The 26595-nt window shown below is 41.9% G+C and overlaps 1 protein-coding gene across 4 annotated transcripts; it reads right to left on the bottom strand.

Moving 5' to 3' along the window:
• Positions 1-733: 733 nt before the first annotated feature.
• On the bottom strand, positions 734-7166 carry LOC306789352 (major histocompatibility complex class I-related gene protein-like). 4 transcript variants are annotated; one of them, XR_013772647.1, is made up of 8 exons: positions 7028-7166; positions 5486-5752; positions 4387-4665; positions 3572-3874; positions 3061-3168; positions 2355-2414; positions 1986-2092; positions 734-1846 (listed from the first exon to the last, which is right to left on the bottom strand). XR_013772647.1 is itself a non-coding variant. In XM_079285263.1 (7 exons), the coding sequence occupies exons 1-6, from the start codon at positions 7095-7097 to the stop codon at positions 2356-2358; spliced, it is 1086 nt and encodes a 361-aa protein (XP_079141389.1). In that variant the 5' UTR covers positions 7098-7166; the 3' UTR covers positions 735-1846; positions 2337-2355. The 4 variants fall into 4 exon arrangements, 2 of the variants coding, with proteins under 2 accessions (XP_079141389.1, XP_079141390.1); XR_013772648.1 differs by having other exon boundaries at positions 2355-2416; positions 3069-3168; XM_079285263.1 differs by lacking the exon at positions 1986-2092 and having other exon boundaries at positions 735-1846; positions 2337-2414.
• Positions 7167-26595: the final 19429 nt, after the last annotated feature.

Genomic DNA, 26595 nt, shown 5'->3' with positions numbered 1-26595 from the left:
GCAAATTAAAGTCAGTCATCTGTTGGGTTCATAAACACTTGATAACGTCTGTGGTGGTCAAATCCAAAATATTCATCAAATCTGTCCATTGATTGTTTCTTTGAAACAGATATAAAAGCTAAACTCCACATTAGTAACTGATGAACAGTAATGATTGAAGTGAGCTGTGTTTCTGTGAATACAATGTTTCTACTGGATTTGGTTCCCTTTCCCTCTTCATCATCTAACAGCTACAGGTGGGGGTCACGTTCATCAGTGCTCCATGAGAACAATGAATATAATATTCATAGGGCTGCTACATAACAACAGTTATTATGTGTGTGGATCTTAAAAAGAGACATTTAAGTAAAAGTAAAAAATAGACATTTATTGAACGAACAAACAACCAAAGAATGAATCAAAAGAAGCCGCTGCCGAGAGGAGGTGAGGCACAGCGCCATGTTCAGGTGGTGCATCTTTATAGCTGCTATTTCCAGCAGGCTCAGGTGGGGCTCGTGAGCTGCCGATCAACATCCTGAAAGACAGAGTGGGCAGCAAACAGGACACAGACCCCTAGTGGATGGGAGGGGTCGTCACACTACAAACACACAAAGTCCTTATTTCAGCATCACACATCAGGTTATATGATGCTCGATGAGGAACTTTATTAGCGTCATACCTGTGTGCGCTTCTGCTTTTAAAAGGTTGAGTCACAAAGAATATGTGGTGATAATAAGCATAAGCATATCTGCTGAATCACAGAGACACACATTTGGAGTTTTGGGCACTTTATTGAAAAGCACAACAAAAGTAGAAATGGAATGAAATAGAGCCGCTTCATCAGCATTCATTGTAAAGCCAACAGCCTCCTCGTCCCTAAATACTATCAGGAAACATATTGAAGAAGATTTCTATCAGCTGAGAAGCTTCAAACATCTCACTGCCCTTTAGAAACTAGAAGCCTTCATTTACATAAAACAATGTTTCAAATCAGATCAAAAGATGAGATGAAACAATAAACATCCTCTTGATTATTGAAGAAAACACGCAGAGACATACATGATTCTTTCCTTTGACCTGCTGCTAGAAAACAAGGAAACATACAAACAAACTATTCACACAAGTGTGAAATAAAGGTGTGTCGTCCTGCTGAGAGTGGAGGCGGACTGGAGTCAATCCCAGTCCACACTGGGAGAGAGCTGGAGTCCAGTTCACCAGCAGCAGAGACACAGATAGGAAACCATCACACCGACACCTACGGGAGACTCCGGGCGTCCGGTTCCCGCAGCGTGTTTCTGGATGCTGCTGGTTGATTTGCAGCGTTTCCCCCAGTGATGGAACCCAAGCAGAGAAGCAGAGAACGACTTCCTCAGTATGAAAAGAGAAGAAACTCGACTGGTTGACAAAGATCTCTGATCTCAAGCTTTATGTCTTCACATCACCAGACCCGACAGTGTGTGTGTGTGTGTGTGTGTTACCAACATCGATTGAACCAGAAACCCAACAGCAGAAGCATTGAAGTGTAAATATGGAGGATTTGTTTGAGATGAACACGTCTTTGTGTGTGCAGAGTGCTGTGATGCTTTCATTGTTCTGAAGATCTCCAACAATAATCTTCCTCGTTTGATTTAAGAACGTCTCATCAGAGGAAATTACATTTTGTTCAGTTGAAACCAAACGATCCAAATCATTTCACGTCACCACTGATGTTTGCTCATAGCTTTCAAATGTGTTCCGATCGATGAGCATCTACAGCTAGATTCAATGACTTCATGACATGAACGATGAAGAAGTGGTGAGGTCACAGTTCATGGAGGAGAGTGTGGTGGCACCACTTCTTGATCCAGTGAAATATTTATCCATAAACCTGAAGAGACCAAAAGAAAAGAAACACATCAAAGAGAAAACTAAATCATTCACCACAAATGTTTCAATCAGAACAAAGACACATATTTACAGACTCATTGAGACATCAAATATTCATGACTCAGTCACAGAAGTGTTACCTTCTGTAATATTGAACCATCACGCTTATGAAGTCATAACTGCTTATTTTCATCTGATAAACTGGTGTCCCTGTTTGTAAAGGTTGATGTTTGAGACGTGATCTGAGCTGCTGATGTGAAGCTTTCTGAACTCATCTGTGTCTTTCTCTGAATCATCTCACTTCACATCAGATGAAGCAGCTTCACCTTTGTTGTGGAAGAAGTCAAAGATGTTCTTCACAGCGACAACGTGTCCCAGAGCTTCTACAGCGGACAGAGAACCGATCACAGCAGCTTCTTCTGCTGCTAGTTTAGAGCAGCTTTGTTTAACAGCAGCTGTGAACAGTTCATGTCCCGTATGAAGCAACTCACTGTGTGCAGGGCGCTGACTTCAGCGTTCAGCCTCAGGGTTCAGCTTCATAGAGAGCTCAGAGGTCAGAGGGCAATTGGCTGAAATAAAAAGCAAAGACGACGTTTTAGTTCTCCAGAGCCAACATGTCAGAATGTGTTGTAGCAGCTTCCTCCCAGTGGAGAGGATCCCCTCTTCTAGCCCCTCCCACTGATGAAGACTTCACTTCTCTCTGACATCATCACGCTGTCATCACTGGAGGAGGCAAAAGCAGCTCCACAGAGTAAACCTGTGACTGAGTGATCCTAAGCACACCGCTCACTCTGACTCCTCTCGGAGATGAAAGAGGTTTTATTCATCATCTGAGCCTTGTAGAAACAATGTGCATGAAAAAACTGACATTATTCTAATTACAAAAATACTGTTTTGATTTATTTTCCCCCCAAAAGTCCAAATTACTTTCATCAACAGTCTAAAAGAACACGTAGAAAACAACCAGCTGCCTTGAAGTGTTCGTCGATTCTATAAAACTGCAGATATAATATATTATGAAGAATAAAAGCAAATATGATGAAATAACATCAATAGAAATGAATGTTAGATATAAAATATGAATTTGTCTCTTCTAGTCATGTCATCATGACATTACCGCTGACTGTTGAAGTTTGCTTCTCTGTCACATTCTGAAGAAAATGCCGAAAATCCAAATACTACTGAAACACTAACGTCTGTGTTCGGGTCTCTCACCTTTCCTGTTCCTGTTCCTGTGAAGCATGAATCCACCCACAGCGATGCCGAGAGCAAGAAGAGCCACTGCAGCGATGATGATGATGAAGGTGATGTCAGCGGGCTTCTCTGTTGAGCAGAAAACAAGAATAAAATCGTCACAACCTGAAGAGATGAAGCAGGTTAGAAGAGGAGAACATCCGTTCATCCAGCAGACCACAGTCCTGAACACACACACCATGTGTCTGTCCTTTCTTTATCTGCTCTACACGATGACTGTCTCTCTGCTTGTTGATCTCGTCCAGCTGTGTTCTCTCTGTCCAGCTGTGTGTTTCTCTTGCTTTCTGTCTCATGTTGGTTTTTGACACGACGACAACTTCTGACAAACGTCTTCAAACTCCTTTCTGACCGTCAGCACACTTTGAATAAACTTGAACTGAACTCAACTTCCCGTCCTCATAAAAACACACAAAGTGTTCCAGTGAACTGAAGGTGTGCTTCCCACCTTCATCACACCTGATCTCAGCCTCACCTTCGTTGGTCCCGATCACCTTTCGGTCCAGTCTGGTGACGATGTCCTCCTCCACACCAGACAGCTGGAACACACAGTCGTACCTCCTCCAGTCTTCAGCTGGGACTGATGACAGGTCCAGGTCAGCGCTCATCTGGAAGGATCCATCGTGGTTGGGGAGGATCTCTCCGAGGTCCACGTCCTCATGGAGCTCCTCTCCATCTTTGCTCCAGAACAGTGTGGCTCTGTCAGGGTAGAAACCTGTAGCGTGGCAGCTGACTGGAGAGGAGGAAGTCTTCTGGAGGAGAGACACTGAGGGAAGCTCTGGAGAGGGAAGAGAGAGACGGGTTATAGGTTCTTCAGTGTTATTATTTACTGTGGATTCATATCATCATTCATGTTGGATGAATGTGTTTTAAATGCCTTGGTAACACACACACTATATAGATATATATGTATGTATGTATGCAATGCAAATACATGTCATTGAGGTTGAATTGATGAAAGAAGGGAGATACAAACAGATGAAGAGGTGAGATGATCAGAAAGGGAGGACAGTGAGTGTGAGAGACAGAGCAAAGAGACAGAGAGAGAAACTGAGACAGACAGAAACAGTTCAGAGACAAAGAGAGAGAACGGAGGGACAGAGGGGTGATGAGTGTGAGGGAGGAAATGTGGTGAAGGAGAGAAGGAGGCAGAGAGAGGAAGAGAGGTGAGGGAGGAGAAAGGTGTGACACACAGCAGCTCTCTGTACGTGGCTGACATGTGTTGTCATGTGACTGTTGGTCAGAAACAACAGAAGCTTTATGAAACTACATCAGGTCATGTGATTCTACCTGTTCTCATCAGAGAGCTCCTCCCGTAGGTCACATACTTCTTCAGCCACTCAGGACAGCTGTGAGTCAGGTAGTTCTTCCTCTGTGCTATCCAGGCTCTGTCATTATCCCACTTGTGTTTGGTGATGACAGCCTGTTGTTTTGGAGCGATCCATGTCTCTGTCTTCAGGTCAAATGATATGAAGTCTTCTCCATCATAACCAAACTGATAAAAACCTTTGACCTCATTGGTCCCATCATCCCATTCACAGCCGTACATCCTCTGGAAAATGTGGACACCTGAGAGAGAGAGAGAGAGAGAGAGAGAGAGAGAGAGAGAGAGAGAGAGAGAGAGAGAGAGAGAGAGAGGAAAGCAGAACTTTCTCATATTTGAGAAACTGGAACTAGAAAATGTTTGACATGTTTTCTTGATGAAAGACTTGAGTGATCATCTGATGATCAACATTTAAGTCAATTCATTTCCTGTTGAACTAATAGATTCCTTATTCTAACACGATGTATGTTCATGAAGACATAAACACACCAGAGTGAAGTTCAATGACTCTACTCTGTATTATTCTCCATATTTAGGGCTCAAACTCATTATTCTCGTCTTTGCTGATTATGGAATGACTATTTTTAATGAATCCATAAATAGTTGACAGTGTAAATGTCAGTAAAGTGTGAAGACGCCGTTAAGTTCAGAGTCTGATGAACTCTTTAAAGTGCTTCTTCAGTCTGAACAACACTGAACAGCATTTCATTCACAACGACATCAATCAGAGAAAAGGAACAAAGTCTCACACTGAGGAACCTGAACTACAACATGTTTGACTTATTGCTTCAATTAAAGACTGAAATTATGATCTGATTATCAGAAATGTAGCCAATTCATTCGTTTAACTATCGAAACAAATTCATAACGTGTTTCATCACTGAAGATGTACAGCAGCATCCAGTCGACTCAGTGTCAGTCATGTTTCTGCTGAGTCACACCGTTTCATCTGTGTGTGTGTGTGTGTGTGTGTGTGTGTGTGTGTGTGTGTGTGTGTGTGTGTGACATCTGTTTACTAAAGTACAGCATGACAATATCAACAAAATGTGTGAAACATAAACAAACCTCCAGTTTGGTTGAAGCGCTGCTTTGCTACTTCCATGTTGGCTTTGTAGCCCTGCTGGGTACCCACAGAGCGCTCAGTCTCCCTCTGCCAGTACTGAGGATCATCTGCTGTGATTCTGCTCATCCAGTCCTGTTTGGGTTCTACTCTCCTGGTGTTACTGTCATAGTGACTGATCTCAACGTCATCAACCAACCCAACATACACAAACTCTGGGAAGTTTGTGACTCCAGAGGACGTAGTGTCGAAATACTTCAGAGAGTGAATCACTGGAACAGAAAGATAAAATCATCACTTTCAGTTTAGATATCACGCTTTAATAAATCACTGAACAATGTTGTTCTGCTGCTCACAGAATCAAAAAGAACTACAGTACAATAAATACATGCTGATAATATCTGCTGAGCACTCAATACACACAGGAATAAATGTTTACTTTAATATTTCTGATGATTGTTTTAAAACTATCTGTTCTGAAATTAAATATAAATATGTTTGTTATTGATTCACTGTGAGAGGCTGATATACAATATGATTTTCTTCTTCTTCCTTTTCAATCATGAAACATGTTTTATTTAGTGACGGATGACACTTTGCATCTTGTTTAAGGAGTGAACACTGAAGAGACTGAAGAACAAGATGATTCATGAGTAATGCTGAAAGTCTGAGCCTTCCACCTCCAGCTCAGCCAATGGGAATTTAAGCTGAGCCTGACGTCACGTGTAACTAGGTAGAAGTGAGCCACTCAGGTTGTCAGTGATTGAGTTTATGAGTGAACGATATTAAATATTACAGCAACAAAGCAGGAAGTAGTTTGTCTTCAGCAGGAAAACAACCATCAACTGACTCGTTGTTTCAAAGTAAAAGTCCCAAAACCTCCACAGCAGCCTGAGAGATGAAATGTGCTGACGTGTTTCCTGACTGTATGAATATGTTCATTCTGTCCACTGAATGACAATAACTAGCACTAAATATTGACATCGTTGACGCAATAACAGTGATTGTAAACAGCACTGAATGAACCGCAGCACACATTCTACATCAAACACCAACAAGTTCGATGTTGAAATAGAAAAGAGCACTAAATCTCGTGCTGTTGTGACGTCATGCTTCATGCTCTTTCCTCGTCGGACTGGTGTTGGACTGTTGCTGCGCTGCGTCATGCTGACGTCTGAGCTTTAAGCGCGTGCACACCGTTTCGCTGTGAATGCTGCTGATATGATGAAATAATGTCCCAAATCAAAGCGACAGCAGAGAGAGAAAGAACACACTTCTGTCCTTTTCACTCAGTCACTCGAGGACACAGCGGCTCCCTCAGAGACATGTCGGGACCAATCACTGAGCTGCACACACAGGATCTACGAACGTGGACTTTAAGAGCATTTCTGACTTTTTACCACATTTTCTGTGGTCAACGAGGAAGTCCTGGAGCTAAACATCAAAGACGATCAAAAGCAGCTTCAACTGATGAACACAGTCTATAAAGACACGAAGCTTTCCTTCTTCTACAATCACACAACTTATCAAACAAAGAGTGAACTCACCTGCTGCCGCGCCGTGAAGGTGTATCATCAGGAGAGACAGAATCAACGGCTCCACAGTGAAATGTCGCATCTTAACTTCTGGTGCTTTCTGTTCTTAAAGAGAGAAAGTGATCCGGTCCGCTCTGCTCCAGGATCAGCACTGAACTGCGGGAGAGAGAAGAAGCAGCGCTGCCTTCCACCTCCATCTGAGCCAATGGGAATTTAAGCTGAGCGTGACGTCACGTGCAACTAGGTAGAAGTGAGCCACTCAGGTTGTGAATGAAAGTGAAAGTATTGATGTTGTTTGAGCGCGTGAGAGGATGAAGGAGACGCGGACACGCGGGGCTTTATTCTGCTGTTCTCATGTGAAAGGAGTGTTTGACCTCCTGCTGCTCGGGTCTTCTCTCATGATGTGTACTCTGATGTCACGTCACGTGCACAGACGTCACATGACGTCGCACTACAGTGGTTCACAGCTGCACTTGATGAGCAGCAGGACAGTTTCTCAGACTCTTATTATCTGTTGTGTTGAACAGGTCTGTGTGCGATCAGAGCGTCTGCTGATGGAATGAGATGGAGGGGAGCTCCATATCCAACAAGGGCTTTTATTGATGTGTGAGCACGTGAAGGTGTTCAGTACAGGCCTGCACGCTGGTCTCAGCACACATGAGGCCTGAAGCATCAGCACAGACAATACGACACAACACAAGAGAGTCTCCACGAAACAGCATTTCACCTCACAGTTTGTCTTTGAGAGGAAAACAAGAGGCAGAGAAACGAGAAGCAAAGCAGGAAGAGAGTCAGAGAGCTTCTCCAACACAAGCATCAGATGAGGTCATCTCTGTCCGACAGCCCACGTGCTCCTGAAGTGACTCAGAGCTGCGGACGCTGGAAACTGCTTGAAGAAGAGAAATGTAACACCTCTGTTGATGTTTGAACACCTGATGCTGTTTTTCACTTTGGAAGCGTTGAGACTCTGTTTCACCCCTCATCACTTCCTGTTGTTCAAGCACTTTATAAAAGATTAGAGTTTAAATCTGATCTCAAGAACTCATGCTTTGTTCTCACTGCTTTACTGAGACAGTCTTATTTATCGTTATTGCAGTATTATTGTTCATTATTATAGTATTATTTATGATTATTATCTCTGCTGATCAATAACTGAGTTTATCTGCTGATCAATAACTGAGTTTATCTCTGATGATCAATAACTGAGTTTCTCTCTGCTGATCAATTACTGAGTTTCTCTGCTGATCAATAACTGAGTTTCTCTGCTGATCAATAACTGAGTTTCTCTGATGATCAATAACTGAGTTTCTCTGCTGATCAATAACTGAGTTTCTCTGATGATCAATAACTGAGTTTCTCTGCTGATCAATAACTGAGTTTCTCTGATGATCAATAACTGAGTTTCTCTGATGATCAATAACTGAGTTTCTCTGCTGATCAATAACTGAGTTTCTCTGCTGATCAATAACTGAGTTTCTCTGCTGATCAATAACTGAGTTTCTCTGATGATCAATAACTGAGTTTCTCTCTGCTGATCAATAACTGAGTTTATCTGTGTTTACCTTCACAGTGAAGTCAGCAGTGTGACAGCGCCCCCTGTGGATGATTCATGTATCTGCCTTTGAACGTCTCATGAGAAACCACGTGAGGACGTCACATGACTTCGTGTAAACGTCCTGATGCTCCATGACTGTGATCACATGTGTCGATCAGATGAAGAAGATAAATACATATAGAATGTACTTATTGTCTGTGAACATCCTCAGTGCTCCTGAAAGCTGAGAAACACCTTCAACAAAGCAGAGTTCAGCAAAAACACTTCAATGTGAAGAAAGAAGAAGAAAGCTCCAACAAACAAGAAGGAAACAACGCACACACACACACACACACACACACACACACACACACACACACACACACACACACACACACACACACACACACACACACACACACACACACACACACACACACACACACACACACACACACCAGTTGTAATGAAAGAACACCTCAAAGGAAACTGATAAATAAATCGGAGCCATGAGTTGAAATATAGAGTTTGCAGCTCCAGATGAGACGATCACTGTCAGCTTTACATCTGATTCACTGGAGTCCTTTTGAAGTGAAGCAGCGTCAGCAGAACTGTGTTGAAGAGGAACTCCACCGAGTCTCAGTGTTGAGTCACAGGGTTTGTGGATTACAAATGTTTCAGTGTCACATTAAAATACAGCTGATGAGACGATGAAGACCTCCTTCAACTGAAGCCTCGAGTCCAATGTTTCTGATAACCAGTGTTTTATGCTCAACCATATCTTCTGAATATTACATTTAAACCATCAAGTGAAAGCATGTCTCCATCTTCTCATTACTTGTTACCAGTGGTGGGCCGTGTGTTTTATACCTGGGCCTTCAGTGCCGTCCTACTACAGTTGAACCAGCTCCTAATAACCTCATGATGACACAGCTACGGGTTATTATTTATTCATGGAAAAGCCACATATTCACAAAATCACTCAACAACATCGTCCCCATTTACTTAAACTGCAAAGGGATGCACTTGTGAGTCTGCAGGCCTCGGGCCTCTCTTCTACCTAGAGACACAGAGGTGAAATCTGATTGGATGAAAGCTCTACTTAAAACAAGCTGCACTGGAAGCAGAGCAACTGAGGGAGACAGGAGCTGTGCAATGAGATAGTAAGATAATGGGAAGAATATTTAGAATACATGTCGTGTATTTATGAAAAATTATTAAATAATAAATTCGCTATAACTTTGTGATTCTGTCTGGCAAGCAGAGGAGGCTTTGCTGGCCCTGAGGGCCCACCACTGATGTCATGTGTGCGGAATGAACATAAAATAATTAAAACACATTCAATGCATTTGATATAAATGATATGAAAGAATAATTGTACTACTAAACACTGAAAAAGGGGGGGCCACCTTGATTGATATAAATGTGGTGGACAAAATAATAGAAACACCTGTCAATATAATTGAGGATACAGTTGAATCAACAAGGAAGGTTTCATTTCAGGACTACGTATTTATATTTTATAGTGTTTTGTTTGTACATTTTTCTATTCTTTATTCATGTGTCTTGACCTTTGCAGTACTTTGCTTTTATTTCTATTTCTTATTTTTTAGTTCTTGTTTTTTTGCTCAGATACAGTTTTACAGATTTGTTTCATTCATTATTTTTAGTTATTTTTATTTTAGTACTATCCCGCTTAACCCCACTTCCCTAGCAATGACTTTCTATGAATGAGTGTCTTTTGAACCTGCAAACCTAACTTTCTCCACAGGAGGGCGCCAGGTGGCCACTATCGAGCTCCAGAGGGGAGACAGGGGGTCCTTGTTGCAAACCTGTCCGACTGTAAGAGCCTCAAAAGCGGACTGAATTCACAGCACACTGGCCATGGAGGCATTTTTTTTCTCGTGCCCCGAGTATTCATAACTAGAAAAAGCATTTCCTGCTGAAAACTGAAATTAATTGCGAAAACATTGCTGAAAATAGATATCCAATTCAAAAACAATTGCAAAAAGGTGAATAATTCAAAAAGTTTAAAGATTACAAATATGAAGTCATATCACACCTCTCCTGAAAGAGCTGAACATTTTGATATTTGAACGGTTTCTGTAGCTTAAAAGAATTCCAGCGGTAGTGATATTTGTTGTAGTAGTAGTAGAAGTTGTAGTTGTAGGATAAGTATTATTAGCAGTAAGTATTAGCAGCATTTGAATAAGTACTAGTTGTAGCAGTAGTGATATTTGTTGTAGCAGTAGTAGTAGAAGTTGTAGTCGAACTATTCATATCAGTGGTCATAGTAATAGCTGTAATAGTGGTCGTAGTATTTAATATAACAGTAGTAGTCGTAGAATAAGTAGTAGTAGTAGTAAACAGATCTTGTAAAAATTGTGTCTGTAGTGTAAAAAATGTGGCTTAACTGGCGATCTAGAAATGGGGTACCGTGTTCTGTGGAAGATGTTTTTGAAGCAAAATTTAACATTGGTCTCTATGGAGCAGAAAGTTGGTTTTCCTCTCAATTAACGGCTTCCGTGTCAAATGTGGAAATCTGTGGGATTCCACAGTCATTTTTCTACGACAAGGACAATATTAGCTGCTTCTACATCCAGAAATTATGCATGAAGAGTGAAGATTGTGGGCACAGTGGCAAAACACAAATGTTTTTTTCACAAGAATCTCAAGCTGCTCTTCACTCTAGCGGTGACATCACGCACTCTAAGCTGCGCAACACACACCCATTATAAAGTCAGAAAAGGGCTGAAAAATCATAAAAGTTAAATTGCTGCAGTTCAAAAAGTTTAAAAGATATCAAAAAGCTGAATTATGCGGCAATAGTTGAGGGTTTTCTCAACATTGTGACGTTGAAATGGTGTCTGTAGCGGAACGTATGAGGACGTTGAAGGATTTGAAAGTTGAAGAAGTTTAAGAGGATTTGAAAATAGTCTCCATAGAGATCCCATTGAAAATAAAAAGCTTAATAATTCAAAAAGTTTAAAGGTTAGAAATATGAAAAGTCATAGCACCCCTCTGCTGAAAGAGCTGAACATTTTGATAGTTGAACGGTTTTAAAAAATGAAGGAGAAGAAGAGGTGGGACGGAAGAAATAGAAGTTGAATAAAGATTCGAAGAACAATTCATCTTTATTGTTGGAATGCTGAACAGCATTCCAACAATGAACACATTCGTTTGATTCACGATTGTGTTTGTGTCCATCTATATTTACAGCATGCAAATGACCGTAGCTATATTATATTTAGTGCATCAGTGCAGTTGGCATGTGGAGAGAGCTATTTATTTGGTGTTTGTGTAAAGTTGCAAAAATATCATTTTTAGAAGTTATCATGTTTTTGAATGAAGTGTTTTGCTCTTGCATGAGATGTAAGATAATGTATTTTTGGTTTTTGTACGTAAAGTTTCACCAAAAAGGGAAAAGTTTGATTTTTCATTTGCAAAAGAACTGTAATTAACACGTTTCTCAGAGTACTATGTTTGAAATGAAGCTCAAGTCTATTTGGAAGATGCATCAATCAAAAGCAGCTTGGAAGATGCATCAATCAAAAGCAGCTTTTGTCAGAAAGAGTTTGATTGGTTGAGTTATTGGTAAAAACAAAAACAAACGTTTCTCTCTGAATGTTAATCCTGGAGGCTGTGATGTCGGGAAGAGAAACATTTTCTCTTGGAAAAATGTCCTGTACTTTTCTGGAGAATATCGATGACTGTGATCTACTTACCCTTGGTGAAGGGAAGCGGAATTAAAACAACTCTTGTGAATTCCATGACTGTTACTTCCTCGGGAAAAATCCCTCGAAGTTAGTCTCAACAGGTTGACATGTTAATCAGTTACGAGGGAGAGAAGCGGTTTCTTTGTTTTTAGGGGTCACAAGCCACAACCACTGGTGTACGCCACAGTAACATAAGCATCCAGCAGGGGGCGCCACAGCACAGGGAAACAATGACCTAAAGCTCTAGCAAAGGGCAGTGATGACTTAAACATATCCATATTTCCTCACTGTGGGGACACCACGTCTGAGGCTTCTCAGATATGCTTCAAACCCCAAAACTGCAGTGTGGCTGTTCCAGGGAGACTGTCTGCCACATGCACTTCATTCTCAAGTGCAAAAGAATATTCTCTTTGCGTAACCGTGGCACCGCTGGACCACCTCCATCCCTTTCACACAGCTCTGGCGCCCGAATACGCACAGGAGGCCGAATGCTCTTGTTGCATGCGATGGGATTTGAATGGTCTGCTTTATGTCGTCTGAATGTGAAGCCATGTCGCCTCCGAGCCAGCTGAGTATGAGCGGCCGCTCTGTCCGCACCACGTGGCTTCATTCAGTCCTGTGAATTCACCGAATGAACTCGCTCTACTCCAGAGGAACCTGCAGTTGAGTCCATATCACCCTGGCAGGCGACAAGTTCAAAGCAGCAATCCAAACCCATGCGAGTACGCAAAGAATACGAGGCCTTCCTTCCTGCCGGCCTTTTTTTACGAGTTCATAAAGGCGATGTGAAATATGCAGATAGCAGTTTCCATAACGAACACCACGTCTCCAGCGCCTCGCTCCAATATAATTTAATAGCCGTTGTGGTAATTGAGCCAGTCTGTTAGGTGTTACATGTTAATGTGTCTTAATTACAGAGTTGACTCTCAGGGCCTTCTTTGTATGGGGGGGGGGGGGGGGTAGAGCCAGATTATGAAAAGGGAAAAACCCCCGAATCATTCAAAGGACACATACATTTTATTAAAACGATATTAATGATTCCATTATTCAGAGCAGATTGGATTTGTATTCCGCTCCGGTCCCCCTTTTTAGTGTGGAAAACGGATGGATCCGGAGTTAATGTTGTCATAATGAACTGACTTCTCTCTTCCTCTCCCCACTCCGTCCCACACGAGCTCAATCCAGTTTGCAATATCTTCCAGACAGGCTGAAGTGTGCGAGAGATTTATGCCCGCAAAAGGCTGATAAAATCCTTATCTGTGATTAAAAATCACTCTTCTCTCATCGTTAATATGCTTATTAGATTTTTTCCCTCTTTTATTTGATGGAGAGATTATTATTGCGTGATTGTGGCTCGTCCCACTGAAGCTCGGCTCCCAAAGACTCGGCCCGGCCGTTTGTGACGCTGGAACTTTTACCGCTGCGTTATGTGTCAGAGATCAGAGAGAAGGGAGTCGGGGGGGCTTTGACGGAAAGACGTACGTTTGTGACCTTTGAAAGAAACACTCCGTTGACCTATAAAGAAGTCAAAAGACTTCTCTCTGCAAAGCCATGACAATCACTTTGACCGGGCCTTTCAGCTCTGACCTTCTTCAAGCGTTTCTCGCTGAAGTTTTCTTGAATGTTGGTTGGAGACCAGTTGGCCTTGTGACTGTCGATCCAACCGAAGCCTCTGGATGTTTAGAAAAACATGGACGTGAGCGTTTGACGTCGCTGACGACTTTCTGAAGGGACATTTTAAAGGTTGGAGGTTTTAGACACAAACAACTGTATTGAAGCCACGAAGCCCCGACACTTTCCATCCATATGGGTCTTTTATTTTTGACTGATTGGTCTTTTCTTCAGGACTGTGTTACGTGATTGACACACGACAAAAAAGCGCAGTTTTTTTCTCTATGGAATGAGGTTGTTTGTTTCTGAGCTTTTGCATCGTGGATGAAGGCATCGACCAGTCGCACCGTTCAACATGTAAGCTACAGAGCTCAACAACGAGACAACAGCGCGGATGCTTGGTAGTCACATGTTAGATATTCTGTTCTCGTTTACACTCGGTGACTGTTCATCAGAGGCGCTCATGTTAACTCATTAAAGCAGCTTCCAGCAGTTTAGGCTGAACAACCGTTTACCTCAGACAGACTTTGGCTCAACGTGAATCCACTCGTTGGTCCTCTGCCTGAGCACATCCACTCAAACCGTTTATTGAAAAAGTGTTGCAACTGTCACAAATGCCGGTATAAATAGTTTTAATGCAAAATATTATGAGTATTAGTCCCGCCGCCGGTGTGTAAAGGCCTTATTAACAATGAGAGTTAAACTGCAACTGCTAGAAAAACTGTGACAACAGCAACCAAATGTTGGTGGCAGAATAGCAGCATTGCAGCAGCATTAATATCATTATATTGCTCACAACCAAACTCTTTTTTTAAACAAGCCACGAACATAAAAGCATCACTTTCTGTGTGGCGGAACATTTTTACGGGGACCTTATAGCTCCTCCAGTAAATCAGTTAGTTGAGAAACAAAGTGCTTCATCGGTGACGGACTAATAAAAGCAGGGTGGAAATAGAAGCAGTGAAACAATGGGAGACTAATGAACACGGAGAATAAAGAAATATGTAGAGGGAGCACAATAAAATGAAAACAATAAAATAGATACAGAACAATAAAAACATATAAAAAACATTTTCAAAGAAACACAATAAATGGAAAAAAACAAACTTCCATGAACCAGAGAGAAGCTGAGCATTCATTTATTGGTGTGAAAATTGGCAGTTACACTTGATTTTACTGCGGCTGAGTATCTGACTGCTGTCGGTCCATATTTATCTCAGCTACATACCTTGTGGGGTTTTTTCACATGCTACAGCATGATTGATGGCATACGAAAGGAAAGCATTACACATCTGTACTCTGTGTACTTTCTATCTAATTACAGAACACGTAGAGACCTCTTTCATTTATAGAACATGTCCTGGCTTCACATGCTGTCCTGTTATCTGAAGATTATTTATTTTTGCTCCATCTGACATGTTCATATTCAGGGTTTTCCACCTCTGGAGGGCTTTACAGATGTGCCGACTCTCCACTTAGCAACTCAGACTGTCCTCTGGTGTATTGTGTTCCTACAGGGCCGAGTAGAACTCAGTATACTCATTAAGCATCCAGCTGCTATTGTTTAGTACAATAACCCTTGTTGTCACGGGGGGCTGCGCGACGTGTATGATGGAATTAGTGCACATATGAGCTGCCATACAGCACCGGTGCTTTCGCCGTGCGTTATCTGGTGCAGGTTGTATTTTGATAGCCTGTGGTGAGCAACACATTTCGGAGAAATATGACCATCTACTGTGATTGCCCCCTTCCCCAACATGCATTGCAACACACTGCAGTCCTGTCAGTCAGCGTATTAAACATACAGACCCTCTGCAGTGCTGCCCCCCCCCCTCTCTGCACGCTGGGTTTCATTTCAGCGCTCACAGCAGGTGCCAAGGAACCGACTCCCAGGCTTAGTGCTGCTCATTTCCCAGGTCAAGACTTTATTGATTGATATAGAGTACAATTACATAACCCGCAATGCACACCCCACCGCCAGTTATTAGTATAATTTCCTTTATTCCGCCCTCTGTGAACTCCGGTGGAGCGCCGCGGGCCACGAGCTGGGACCGTCTCTCTCTTCGGACTGCCGGGTATTAAAGTCCTGACCTGCGATTTCAAAGTGTCGCAGCTGCCAGAGTCGCTTAACTGTGACAATTACACGACTTGAGATGACAGCATGATTCTGTCTTTTCCATTTCTTGTGTCTCGAGGTAGAGTAAGGCCTGTAATGATCAGTAATAATATCAGATCAATATGTTCTGTACCTAATGTTCTCACACGGCAAAGAGAAGAAAAAAAAATCCAAGTGTCAACAAATGAAAATGTCTGCTGGCGGAGAGAGATACTTGTCATTGTGATTTATTTCGAAAATGTTCTTTCAGTTGGTTCGAAACTAAATCTACATCTTAATGGAAAAATCTTCTCATCCATCAGCTTGAATCCAGCAGTTTGAGATGAAAGCGTCCTGTCTTGCGTGTTCATCGAGCCCGGTGTTGGAGTCGTGTCAGGCTAACGACTTAGCCTCGTGTGTCAAAACAAAAGCGTGACACGACTAAACAGAAGTTGCAGATGTGTAATAAAGCATAATATAGTGAGAGAGTAAAAGTCAATGATATATCTGTTGATGCTGGGTCAACATCCCAATCATTTTTGTGGTGTTTGATGATTTGTAAGACATTTGATCACGATCAGTCGTGAGTTACGTTCGCCGTTAGTGTCGACAGTCACGTGATTAGTTCGTCACTCGCTCCTGATGTGAGTCGTTCGTCCGTGAAATGTCAACCGCGCTCTTTTCCTAACCATGTCTAAATGGTGTTGTTGCCGAGACCCAACTTCCTGTGACGTGGGAAGTTTATTTTGAAAAGTCACTGTGCATGTAACAAGCGTACATCAGTGACTTGCCTCCAGAGATGATGCTCGAGGGGGACGTTTGAAGCTGAGGAGCACTGGCCAAGCTGCAGTGTTTGACATATTGGGGTGAGAATGTCCTGCATATGGCGTAAAGAAACAGCTTTTTGTGTTTCATTTCACGCCATGTCTGTATTTACTGCAGTGTAAATGCTTACGTGGGAATATGCGACGCTCAGAGGAAGTGAGAACTACTTTTGGTGAGGAGGATGGGTCAAACAAAGACGAGACTTTCAACTTTTATAAAGTTATTTTGAAGTTACATCAGTGATGTTTGTAATGTGTTTTCAGAACTTTAGTTTCATTCTACCCAGTATATGCACTTCTTTCAATCCCCACTATTATGTTGGTTATGCGCCACTTTCACTGCAACGACGGGACGTAAAATAACACACAAAAAGCCTTCAATGCAGTATCATGACACGTTGAATGTCTCTAAAATGTCTTGCAATTTACACACCTTCCCATGAGGTCAGGTAGTTCAGATGTAGAGGGGGCATCCTGCAGAAAGCAACATCCTTAACTGGTAGGAATTATGGGACGTGAAGCTCTAAAAAGTTCATTCCAGCTGCCATCAGTTCTTTCTTTCTCCAAATGGTCTCACTCATTTCAACACACTGCAATTTTATCTTCAACAACTCTTGAGACTGTTTCAGTGACACATTTTCTCATTCCGTGGGCAGATATATATATATATATATATATATATATATATTTTTTTTACTTGCTGTAAGAGTGATGAGAGAAATAGGAGTCAATAGTAGATCAAAAGATTAAGTGGGGCCGCCGGGTCGCCAGCTTCTCCACTGTGGGTCGCAGCTTTTTACTGCGGCCGAGTATGAAACATAGATCAAACTTCAGCGCGAGCTTGTCTGTCTGTAAGTAACCATCACTATGTAAACACTGCTTGTCATCGGGATGGATGGGTTTGGGCACGGAGCCGCTGGCCTGTGAGGTCTGTGTTATTGTGGTGAATGGTGAGGAACACTCAAACGCACCCATATGAGTCACCCGGTGTCTCTGTTCAGTGACTTGGCTCTCGTCAGACAGACGTGCCCAAATGCACGTGGGGAAACACGTGGATTCGTGGTCGGGTTCACTCTGGGATTCACCCGGTTGCAACAGGAGGTTCAATGCCAGCGCTGCAGGTATGAACTCATGCAAAGGTACCGTTTACAGAAAAGGTTTTTCAGGTCACAACTGAGAGTTGAAAGACTGATCTCGTGCCAAAAAAAGCATGCTTACTCTCAAGCGTATTCGTCTCCTAAAACTGCATTAAGACCATGACGGGAACGAGACAAAGACGAATGTGATGACTGTGAGGACCACATATTTGATTTCATGAACTTTGATCCAAGCTGCATCGAATGTGTTGTCGCTATGTTTCACAATTTAACCGACACGTTTCGGTGTTTGAGTTTTATTTCACAGAGCGGATGAAAACACAGCCTATAAATAGCTGAATCTTTGTCTCCAGCCAATAAAAACCAGACGCACACTACATGGTCAGTCTCGACAGGATGTTGCAAAATAAAAGTAGCAAAACAAACACTAGAAACTACCACTCAACAGCACGACCGCAGAATAAATAAATACGTTGTAAAGTACTTAACACCATACTAGCTGTCCAATAAGTGGAAGAACTACACAACACTCAGTCAGTGTTGTTGAAATGTGTGAGATTTACCCAGAGATCTGTTCTTATGTTCAAAGGACGTTAATGTTGACTCAAATGTTCACATGACAATAAGTACCGGGTGATGGGATTGAAATTGAACAGTGCTTGACCGCATGAAGGGGCCGGCGTAAATGCACCCAAAACATTTGGCAAAAAGGTTAGCAAGCTATGCTACCAGCAAGAAAGCAGCAGGAAAGCCTGTCTGAATGGATAATCCAGAAGGGAGTCGAGACGAGACCAACTGTCTGCTTTCATTTTTGTTCGATGAAAATATACGAACCCGCGCAAACGAGAGGTTGTTGTTGAGGGATCTGTTTTTAGTCCCGCATTAACTTCATCAGTATTTACTAAAAGTAAAAGTCCATGTTTGGCCTTATATGTCCACTTACTTCCTTATAAATGGAGCACCAGTGTGCTTTGGTCATATCCTTGAGTGAATAGTTTAACTTTTGCAAGGACAGCTAATGTTATATTTATGTTGAATTGTGGGATCCAGTGACTGGGATACCTCTGCCTCGATCAATTTTGGCCATTCTTTTTAAAAACCTGTCTCTCACACGTCATCCAACTTTATGGAATACTCAGTTGCTGGAGTACGTCTTAAAGCTTTGCGATTTTTTTGAGAATTTTTTCAAGCCAGAGATAAACATTTGATCCTCCAGTTCATCTACAAAAACCTTTAAAATGAACACTTTGGGAGATTAGTCCAGACAGCGTCCATAAAAAAATACAGCGTGATGACGTTTCCGATATCCGAAGTGGTTGTTATTGATCCAGCAAAAGGCCAATATCAGCCTGATATTGTTGAGTATTGGTCGAAGCAACAAACACACACACACACACACACACACACACACACACACACACACACACACACACACACACACACTCTCTCATGTATGTAAGATTGGAAAAAACAGACATAAATACACAAAATCGATCTCACACACCGACAGAAACCCTCTTGCAGACATGCCCTTTCATGTAGGGTGCGTCGTTATTAACAGCACATTAATAACAATGCCGTAGGGCTCCCATTGTCTCCCAATCATAATTATATGATCCATCATGCTTGTGCTGCGCTGACACACATGGAAACACGGCTGGGGAGTCTCGCCGGTGCTGCTCGTCCACCGGCATTACCGTAGATAATGTTTAATTATGCTAATTCAATTGCAATCGTTTTGAAGAAAATGACAACATTGATTGAGCTAATGAATATTCATAAGACGGAGCTAAAGAAGTGAATTGTTTTTCACGAGTGTGCCGGGGAAGTTGTGTTTGGGGCCTGGATGTGGAAGGGATGACTGGACTGTGGTGTGGAGGGAGGGAGGGAGCGGGGGAGGGGAACGGAAAACTGTTGCAACCGATGAACGGCCACTGACTCATCTGATGGTGTTCAGACTGGAGGTGCGTTTGATTTTAACCCCTTCAGCATACGGAATGAGCAGAATGAGAAGAAGTGAATCTTTTTCACAATTGAGCAGTTTTTCATCACTCAGTATCACATTCAGTCGGTGGAAACAAAAACCAGGATTCAAGTACAACGACACAGTTAAATTACCGTTTAGAGCATCATCAAGAGCAGCTGTCACATCATCAGTACCACTTGACGGAAATCACCAATTCATGTTGAACTGCTCTTTTATTTTTCTGCCATCATTCCCGACATGTCGTCATCAGTTCACCCACATTTAAAATCAATGACGCTGAGATTCTGCCATCCCAAAACAATGGCGGTGAATGAAATGTTGTCTGCAGTGCTTCCAGCAGTGACAATATTTTTGGGAAATAAAAAAGTCAATGGCAACCTGTTTTCCTTCCCGAAGCAGTGAGTTCTGTTGAGTAGCAAGAAATACAACACGGCCATCAGTTTTTATGACCAACAATAAAAAAAAGTGAAAAACTATCTGCATATACCACGAGACAGTTGGCCGATGCTACGCTATGATTGGCCAGTCTGCGTTTGAGGAGAGACACTTAGCTAAGGGTCAATCAGACGTACATGCTAATACATAAGTTAGCCTAATATCAAGGTGAAAGGAAGTGGTTAGAATGCTGCCTTTAAAAGGTGCTCAAGAAACGTTGAAGGGAAAAAAACAACAACAACAACTTCTGAAAGCAAAAGGAACAGTTTGATAAGAGTCCCGCCATGGTTTGAGATTATTCCAGCGGTTTGTCTGTTGACTTTAAAAGACACGAGAAGTCGAAGACACGATGATATTGAGTTGCATTGTGGGATACATCATTAATGGCCATGGGGGATATAAGTTAGAATATATTTGTGCGTTTGTATTCGTGTGTCTCTGACAAGCCTCCCAACTTTGTGGAAGTCTAACACGATATTACCACAGTTCCCCTGAATTCAACCTCTTTATTTAACACTGGGACTTCCACAGGACAAAGGGAAAGAGTTTAACACTTTCACAAGCATGTTGGAGAGCTCCGAGCAAACGGACATGAATGCTTCCTCATCTGTAGCTTCTGATATTCTTCTTTGACTCACTGCGTGCAGATGAACTGGACTTTAGGAGATTTGTCTTGAAATTGCAGCCGGATGCCCTTTGACTTCACTCTGTGCGTCTCACTGGGATACCCTCCCCTCTCTTTCCTCCTCACACACAAACACCCCCCCACGGGCATATAACTCTTTAGAGGTAAGTGCCGGGTTAAATTTCAGACGGATCATTTCTCACCGCGGTAATGCACATAACCCGAGCACAGAGTTAGGGCTGATGAGTAACACGATTACTTATTATGCCTTTCCACGAGGGGAGAAATGAAATTAAAAGTTGCCCTTTTACATCTTAGGGAGCAGCAGCTCGGCACACGGCGGGCCGTGTCGGGCGCTGGCAGCTCACTGCAGAGTGCAGCTCATAATCCATCTTGATCTCATTAGGACGGCACGGCTGATTTTCCTTTTTTTTTACTGAAATGTTCCTTTTAGATGCTGCCACAGGAATGCAGAGAGGCTCTTTTGGTTCAGACGCGCTGCATCCATACTTTCAGCTGACTAAGCAAGAAAGGGTTGAGCGCTGCACTCGCCAACGTTGGCGTTGGCAAGAAAGACGGAGAGACGGGGAAGAAAAGTGTGTGTGTGTGTGTGTGTGTGTTCTTGTGTTTCTACACTTGAGAGGACCGATGTGCCCACTAGTTTAGAAAAATGACGATGGAGTCACATTTGGGATATTCTGTCTATTCAAAATGTGTTCAAGGAGTTCGTAATTAAGAAACACGATGCATTTCATTTTAAGAGGAGACACTACAGGGGGAGTGTAAAAACACTGAACAGACATCACCGTTAAAACTTCCCAGCTGATGGAGAAATATGTGCTGATTTGAATACATTTCAGGAACAGAAATCTATAAAATGAGGTTTCAAATTCGTTTGACATTTTGAAGTCAAATGTTTTTACGGAGGGAATTTGTATCAATCTAAAATCAGAAAATACTGTCAACAGCCATAAACAAATCTCCATGTTCTTAGTAATACAATGTTGTATACATCAGGCTATGGATGTGATGTGAACAAACCCCTCTGTGAAAACCTTCAAAATGTAGATGGGAATACAATTGGAGAGTTTGGTGGATGTAAGAGACACTGAAGTGAAGATTTCTGAGAAAAGGTCCTTTTTAAAAATATCACTTACATTAAGATAATATTTCGGTTCTACAGTCCTGAACAGGCTTCCTGAGCCTGTTGGTGTTTCTGAAACCATTTAAGTGCTGCTATCACCCTGCGTTACATTTTGAACCAGTCGAGCAAACATGACAGCTTAACCACAGACTCAAGGTTATTATTTATACTTATCCAAACAAGTGCAAAGTGATTGCACTTTGCATCCAGAGATATTGAGAACTTCATACAAATGATCTAAATGCTCACGTGCTCTGGGTTCATTCGCTCTTTTAAGGACGATGTCATTTGGTTTGAAAAGGACACTTTGTCTTTCTTTTATGATCATTTATTGAAGTGATTCACGATGCATCAGTCATATTGAGTGATTTCTATTGAAATTATGAAAATGGTTTGAAGAAAAAGTAAATTTGGCCCGAAGATGACTGAGAATGCGTTCAATATTTAGGAGCATAACTAACTAATACATTTCTTTCTGGCCTGAAGTTTGTGCATGAATCTTTTAGCAGCAAAAGGAAAAAGGCTCAATGTCCTTAAATCATGGATCGAGGCAGAGATCTGATCATTGGACATTTCAAACACCTGAATTCAAGCGAAAGAACAGAGGAGTTGAGTTTTGGATGCTAGACTCAGCTTGGAGAAGCCATGTTGAAAATGCTCCAGAGAGTGAACGGACTACGGAAGCCCAGAGAGGCCAAAAACAAACGCAGGACTTTTGTCCAGGAGACATCTAGTGTCCCGTGTGAAAGTAAAAGCAAACGTTGACACTTTGTCACATGTCGTTAGTCTTGTGAATGTTAGTCACCCTTTAGTCATCCCATGAGTCAAGTCATCCGTCAACCACGCCCTTTTTCTAAACTTAACTCAGTGGGTTTGTTCACCATCCTAGAACGTCCTAGTTTGAAGCTTAGGCACAATGACCAAGCTGCGGTATTTTACACATTGGGGTAAGAATGTGTTGTTTGTGTGTTGGCAAGTTTTACAAATGTAAACTCACCTGGGAGAGTTTTTAGTCCTATGTAGAATATATGGGTTGTGCAAATCAGCCTCTTGTGACAGAAATGAGAATTACAACAAAAAAAAGTAATTTAGAAAACGTATCTGGAAATAAAATGAGTGCCGCGCGGAAACATTCATTGCTTTCTATTGCAATGTCATCTCACCTCAGTATTTTACTGCAGGGTTTCCAAATGCATCTTGTTCAAGGACCGACACTCGTCGATAATGTCTTGCTGTGACACACATACAAGAATGAATTCTGTTTTTTTACTTTCTCACTTCATATACCTTTGAGATTGCTTTGCCTTCGGGACTTTGAACAACGGTACAGATTGCTTGATTGATTGAGCGTTTGGCCGACTCATTGATGGGTGTCAATCGTTCCGTTGACACACTGCTTTTGTCACTCACTGACAGATGTTTTTACATTTGAGATAATCTATCAACACCTACGCTCGAGCTTCCCAGAGTGACGCAACATGAACGAACGCCAATTCCCACCAATCACAATATATCACTAATATCAGGCCGGGGTTGCCGAGTAGCTGTCCAGCAGCTTTTATACAATGAATGTACCTCAAAATATGTCATGTATTCGGCATGCCAGCTTATGATTCTGACACTTTGAGTAAAAAGTAATAGTTGTTAAATAAAAACATCAGTTATAACATCTTTAAATGCACATGAAAAAACAGCAGCTTTAAAAAAATGACAAACCCAAAAGCGATTACAACGCTCATTGCCAGCAGGAGCTGCAAGTGTTGTAATTGAAGAAGCTGTTACCTTTGTTGCCTGTAGGTGGCGCCGGTTGTTTTGAAACCGCTTGTCCATGCAGTTCTGTAGATGGACGATACCGTCGGGTTTGCAGATGCTTCACATCTAACTCAAAACTGAAGCAAGAGATACGATGTGTTTGCATGTGACACCATGTTTTTGGTGGAGTTTTGTATTATATTTCGGTACATTTTTACTCGACACACACTGTTACAAGAGGTGCACGTGTACTGGCATGAATTCTACCAATCTGTCATCGGCACTCAGTCATATCTTCTCTGATGTGTGCTGGTGTTTTGAGTTTGCATCTCTGGGTTTGAACTTTCCTCCCGAACGCAGGGAAAATGGGGAACAAGAAGTGCTGGCTCAGCATACCAGGCCTCTGTGCTCTTTATTGTTGGCAGGAGTAGCATTATGGAACACACCGTGCAGCAGGGAGACACTTAAACTGCGTGTAACTCAACTCCGCTCGGCTCCCCGAGGACATCGCACTGCCTCCTGTTTCATATGAGCTCAAATTTGAAAAATTTCACTCGCCGTGCCCAGAGGACTGTGTGTAACACACATTTCGTGCAGTAACACGAAGTGTGCGATTGTGCAGGTCATGATTGTTAGGTAACCATTTCATAAAAGGTAGAAATATCTGGCTTCATTTTCTGTTCATCACGTATAGAGTCAGTTTTAAAGAAAGGCAGTGGCAAATAATGAACACAGTCAATGTTCTCTGTGGGTGTGCGTTCATGCTTTTGATTTGTGTGTAGCTTCAAATCATTATAAAGTACAACAACACTTTGGACTGACTAGTTCAATTGAAAGCCTAGGAGGTTGTTACATCATGTTTCATTCTGGCAAAACCTTTAAAGATTTTATTTTTGTTGTTACAGTCAAATTGATCAGCATAGTGTCCAAATCCACAGGCTCGATCTACCATATAGGCATCGCGTGTGGCCCACAAAGGTGAGTCCACCACGACCTGCAAGATTATCTAAACCTCCCACCCAGACGAGAGGGTCGAGCCTCAGACACCAAAGCTAATGGTGCTTTCAGTCACTCCTCATCAACTCTTAAAGCCAAACATTTCGAAATGTATCCCCTGGAAGTTGCACTTAAATGGACAACAGAACAACCAATCACCAGTGATAAATAGCTACACACCAGACCAAAGTGCACAGCATGAAGTGGTGATATGTTACTTTGACATATGATCGTCATCTTCCAGGCTGCTAACGAGAACAAACCGCAGACTTTATTTCTGGCATTGTTGACATCCTGTGGTGGCTTTTTGAATATCGTCACCTTTCTAAAATAATGGCCGAAATCCGAATGCCGAAATCATCTCCTTATGATGCTGGCCACCTCTGGTGAAATCGCCTACATCCTCAGATGATCATGCTATTCTACCCCTGTAATATAATGGCCTATGTCAAGACTCAAGAGTGTTAGGCCGTGTTATTTTATGTTTTCTGAAAAACCTGAAAAAAATGACTTTGGCCATTATTTTAGGAAGGTGACGATATTTTTCATCAACAAGGAATAAATACTTAAATATATATATTATGGTCTGTAAGATGTGATTACGTAATATTGAGGGCTTCCAAATATTGGACACTGGTCGTGACTTGCACTAGAATTTAGAGCCTTTTATAGTGGTGCAAAAATGTAACATAACAATGTGACGTAACAGCCCAACGTAACAATGTAATGTAATAACATAACAGCGCACCGTAATAACGTAATGGTGTAACATAACAGCGTAACGTAACCGCGCAAGGCAACAACGTAACAGCGTAACGTAACAATGTAACAGCGCAACGTAATAGCGTAACAACGTAACGTAACAGCGCAACGTAACAGCGTAACGTAACAACGCAACAGCGTAACAACGCAATGTAATGTAAAATCGCAACAGCATAACGTAACGTTTAAAAACAATCCACATGCAACGTATCCATGGTTTGCAGAAAAGTACAATCCCAACATTTGAGTCGATGCAGTTGTTCATGAAAAAGATGCCTTCTTCTTTAGCCATGTGGGAAAGAGAAGGCAAATGGAGGCTTGGCACAGATCACACTAAAGACTCCAGCTGTGTCAGGATGATGTCACTCCTCTGAACAACATACTTGTATTTGATTTGCATTGCTGATTTACATCAGAAAAATCTGATTTATCTCACCCCCACCGGCAGATATTCTTTTTGTTTTGTTTTCACAGATATAAGACTTTGAGACTCAACACTGGATGAAATCAGTAATTAAGACGTTCAAGTTTAGCTGTGACAGAAGTCCAGGCAGCTCCAAAGACGTCTTCATTTAAATGAGTCCCTTGTTGTTAGAGTGAGATTAGGCTTTTTTTGACGTGGATAGACGAGATCTGGCATCTTAATCCTCTCTGTGAGATTAAAATCTAAGACAGTGAGGGTCTGTGTACATCGGCAGTTGACTGGTTATGTGTGTGTGCGAGTTGCTGTGTATTATGCGCGTGCAGTCGGTTGTTAGATTGATATGTTTTTGAAGGCAGATGCTGATTTATTTCATGTTAAAGCAGACAGTTATCAACATTTCTGACAATACTAACAACAATCTTTTCATTTGACCCTTAAAATAAGCTCAGTGTCTGTTTCTGAAGGGATTCTCTCTGAAGCATCACGGGACACCATAACTAGATCTGTATTTGAAGAGAATGATGAATAAATACATTTAAAAGCGGTTGACCAATTGAATAAATAATAAGTTCAAAAGA

The sequence above is a fragment of the Melanostigma gelatinosum genome (assembly GCF_949748355.1).
Source record: "Melanostigma gelatinosum genome assembly, chromosome: 15".
Classification (NCBI taxonomy): domain Eukaryota; kingdom Metazoa; phylum Chordata; class Actinopteri; order Perciformes; family Zoarcidae; genus Melanostigma; species Melanostigma gelatinosum.
The sequence above is the reverse complement of the archived record's forward strand: the minus strand, read 5'-3'. Positions and strand labels throughout refer to the sequence as shown.

Coding starts and splice junctions, on each gene's coding strand:
- LOC306789352 (XM_079285263.1), bottom strand. CDS start 7,097: ATGCGACATTTCACTGTGGAGCCGTTGATTCTGTCTCTCCTGATGATA. Junction 3,875..4,386: donor GAGCTCTCTGATGAGAACAG/GTAGAATCACAT, acceptor TTCCCTCTCCAG/AGCTTCCCTCAGTGTCTCTC. Junction 2,415..3,060: donor CAGGAACAGGAACAGGAAAG/GTGAGAGACCCG, acceptor TTTTTATTTCAG/CCAATTGCCCTCTGACCTCT.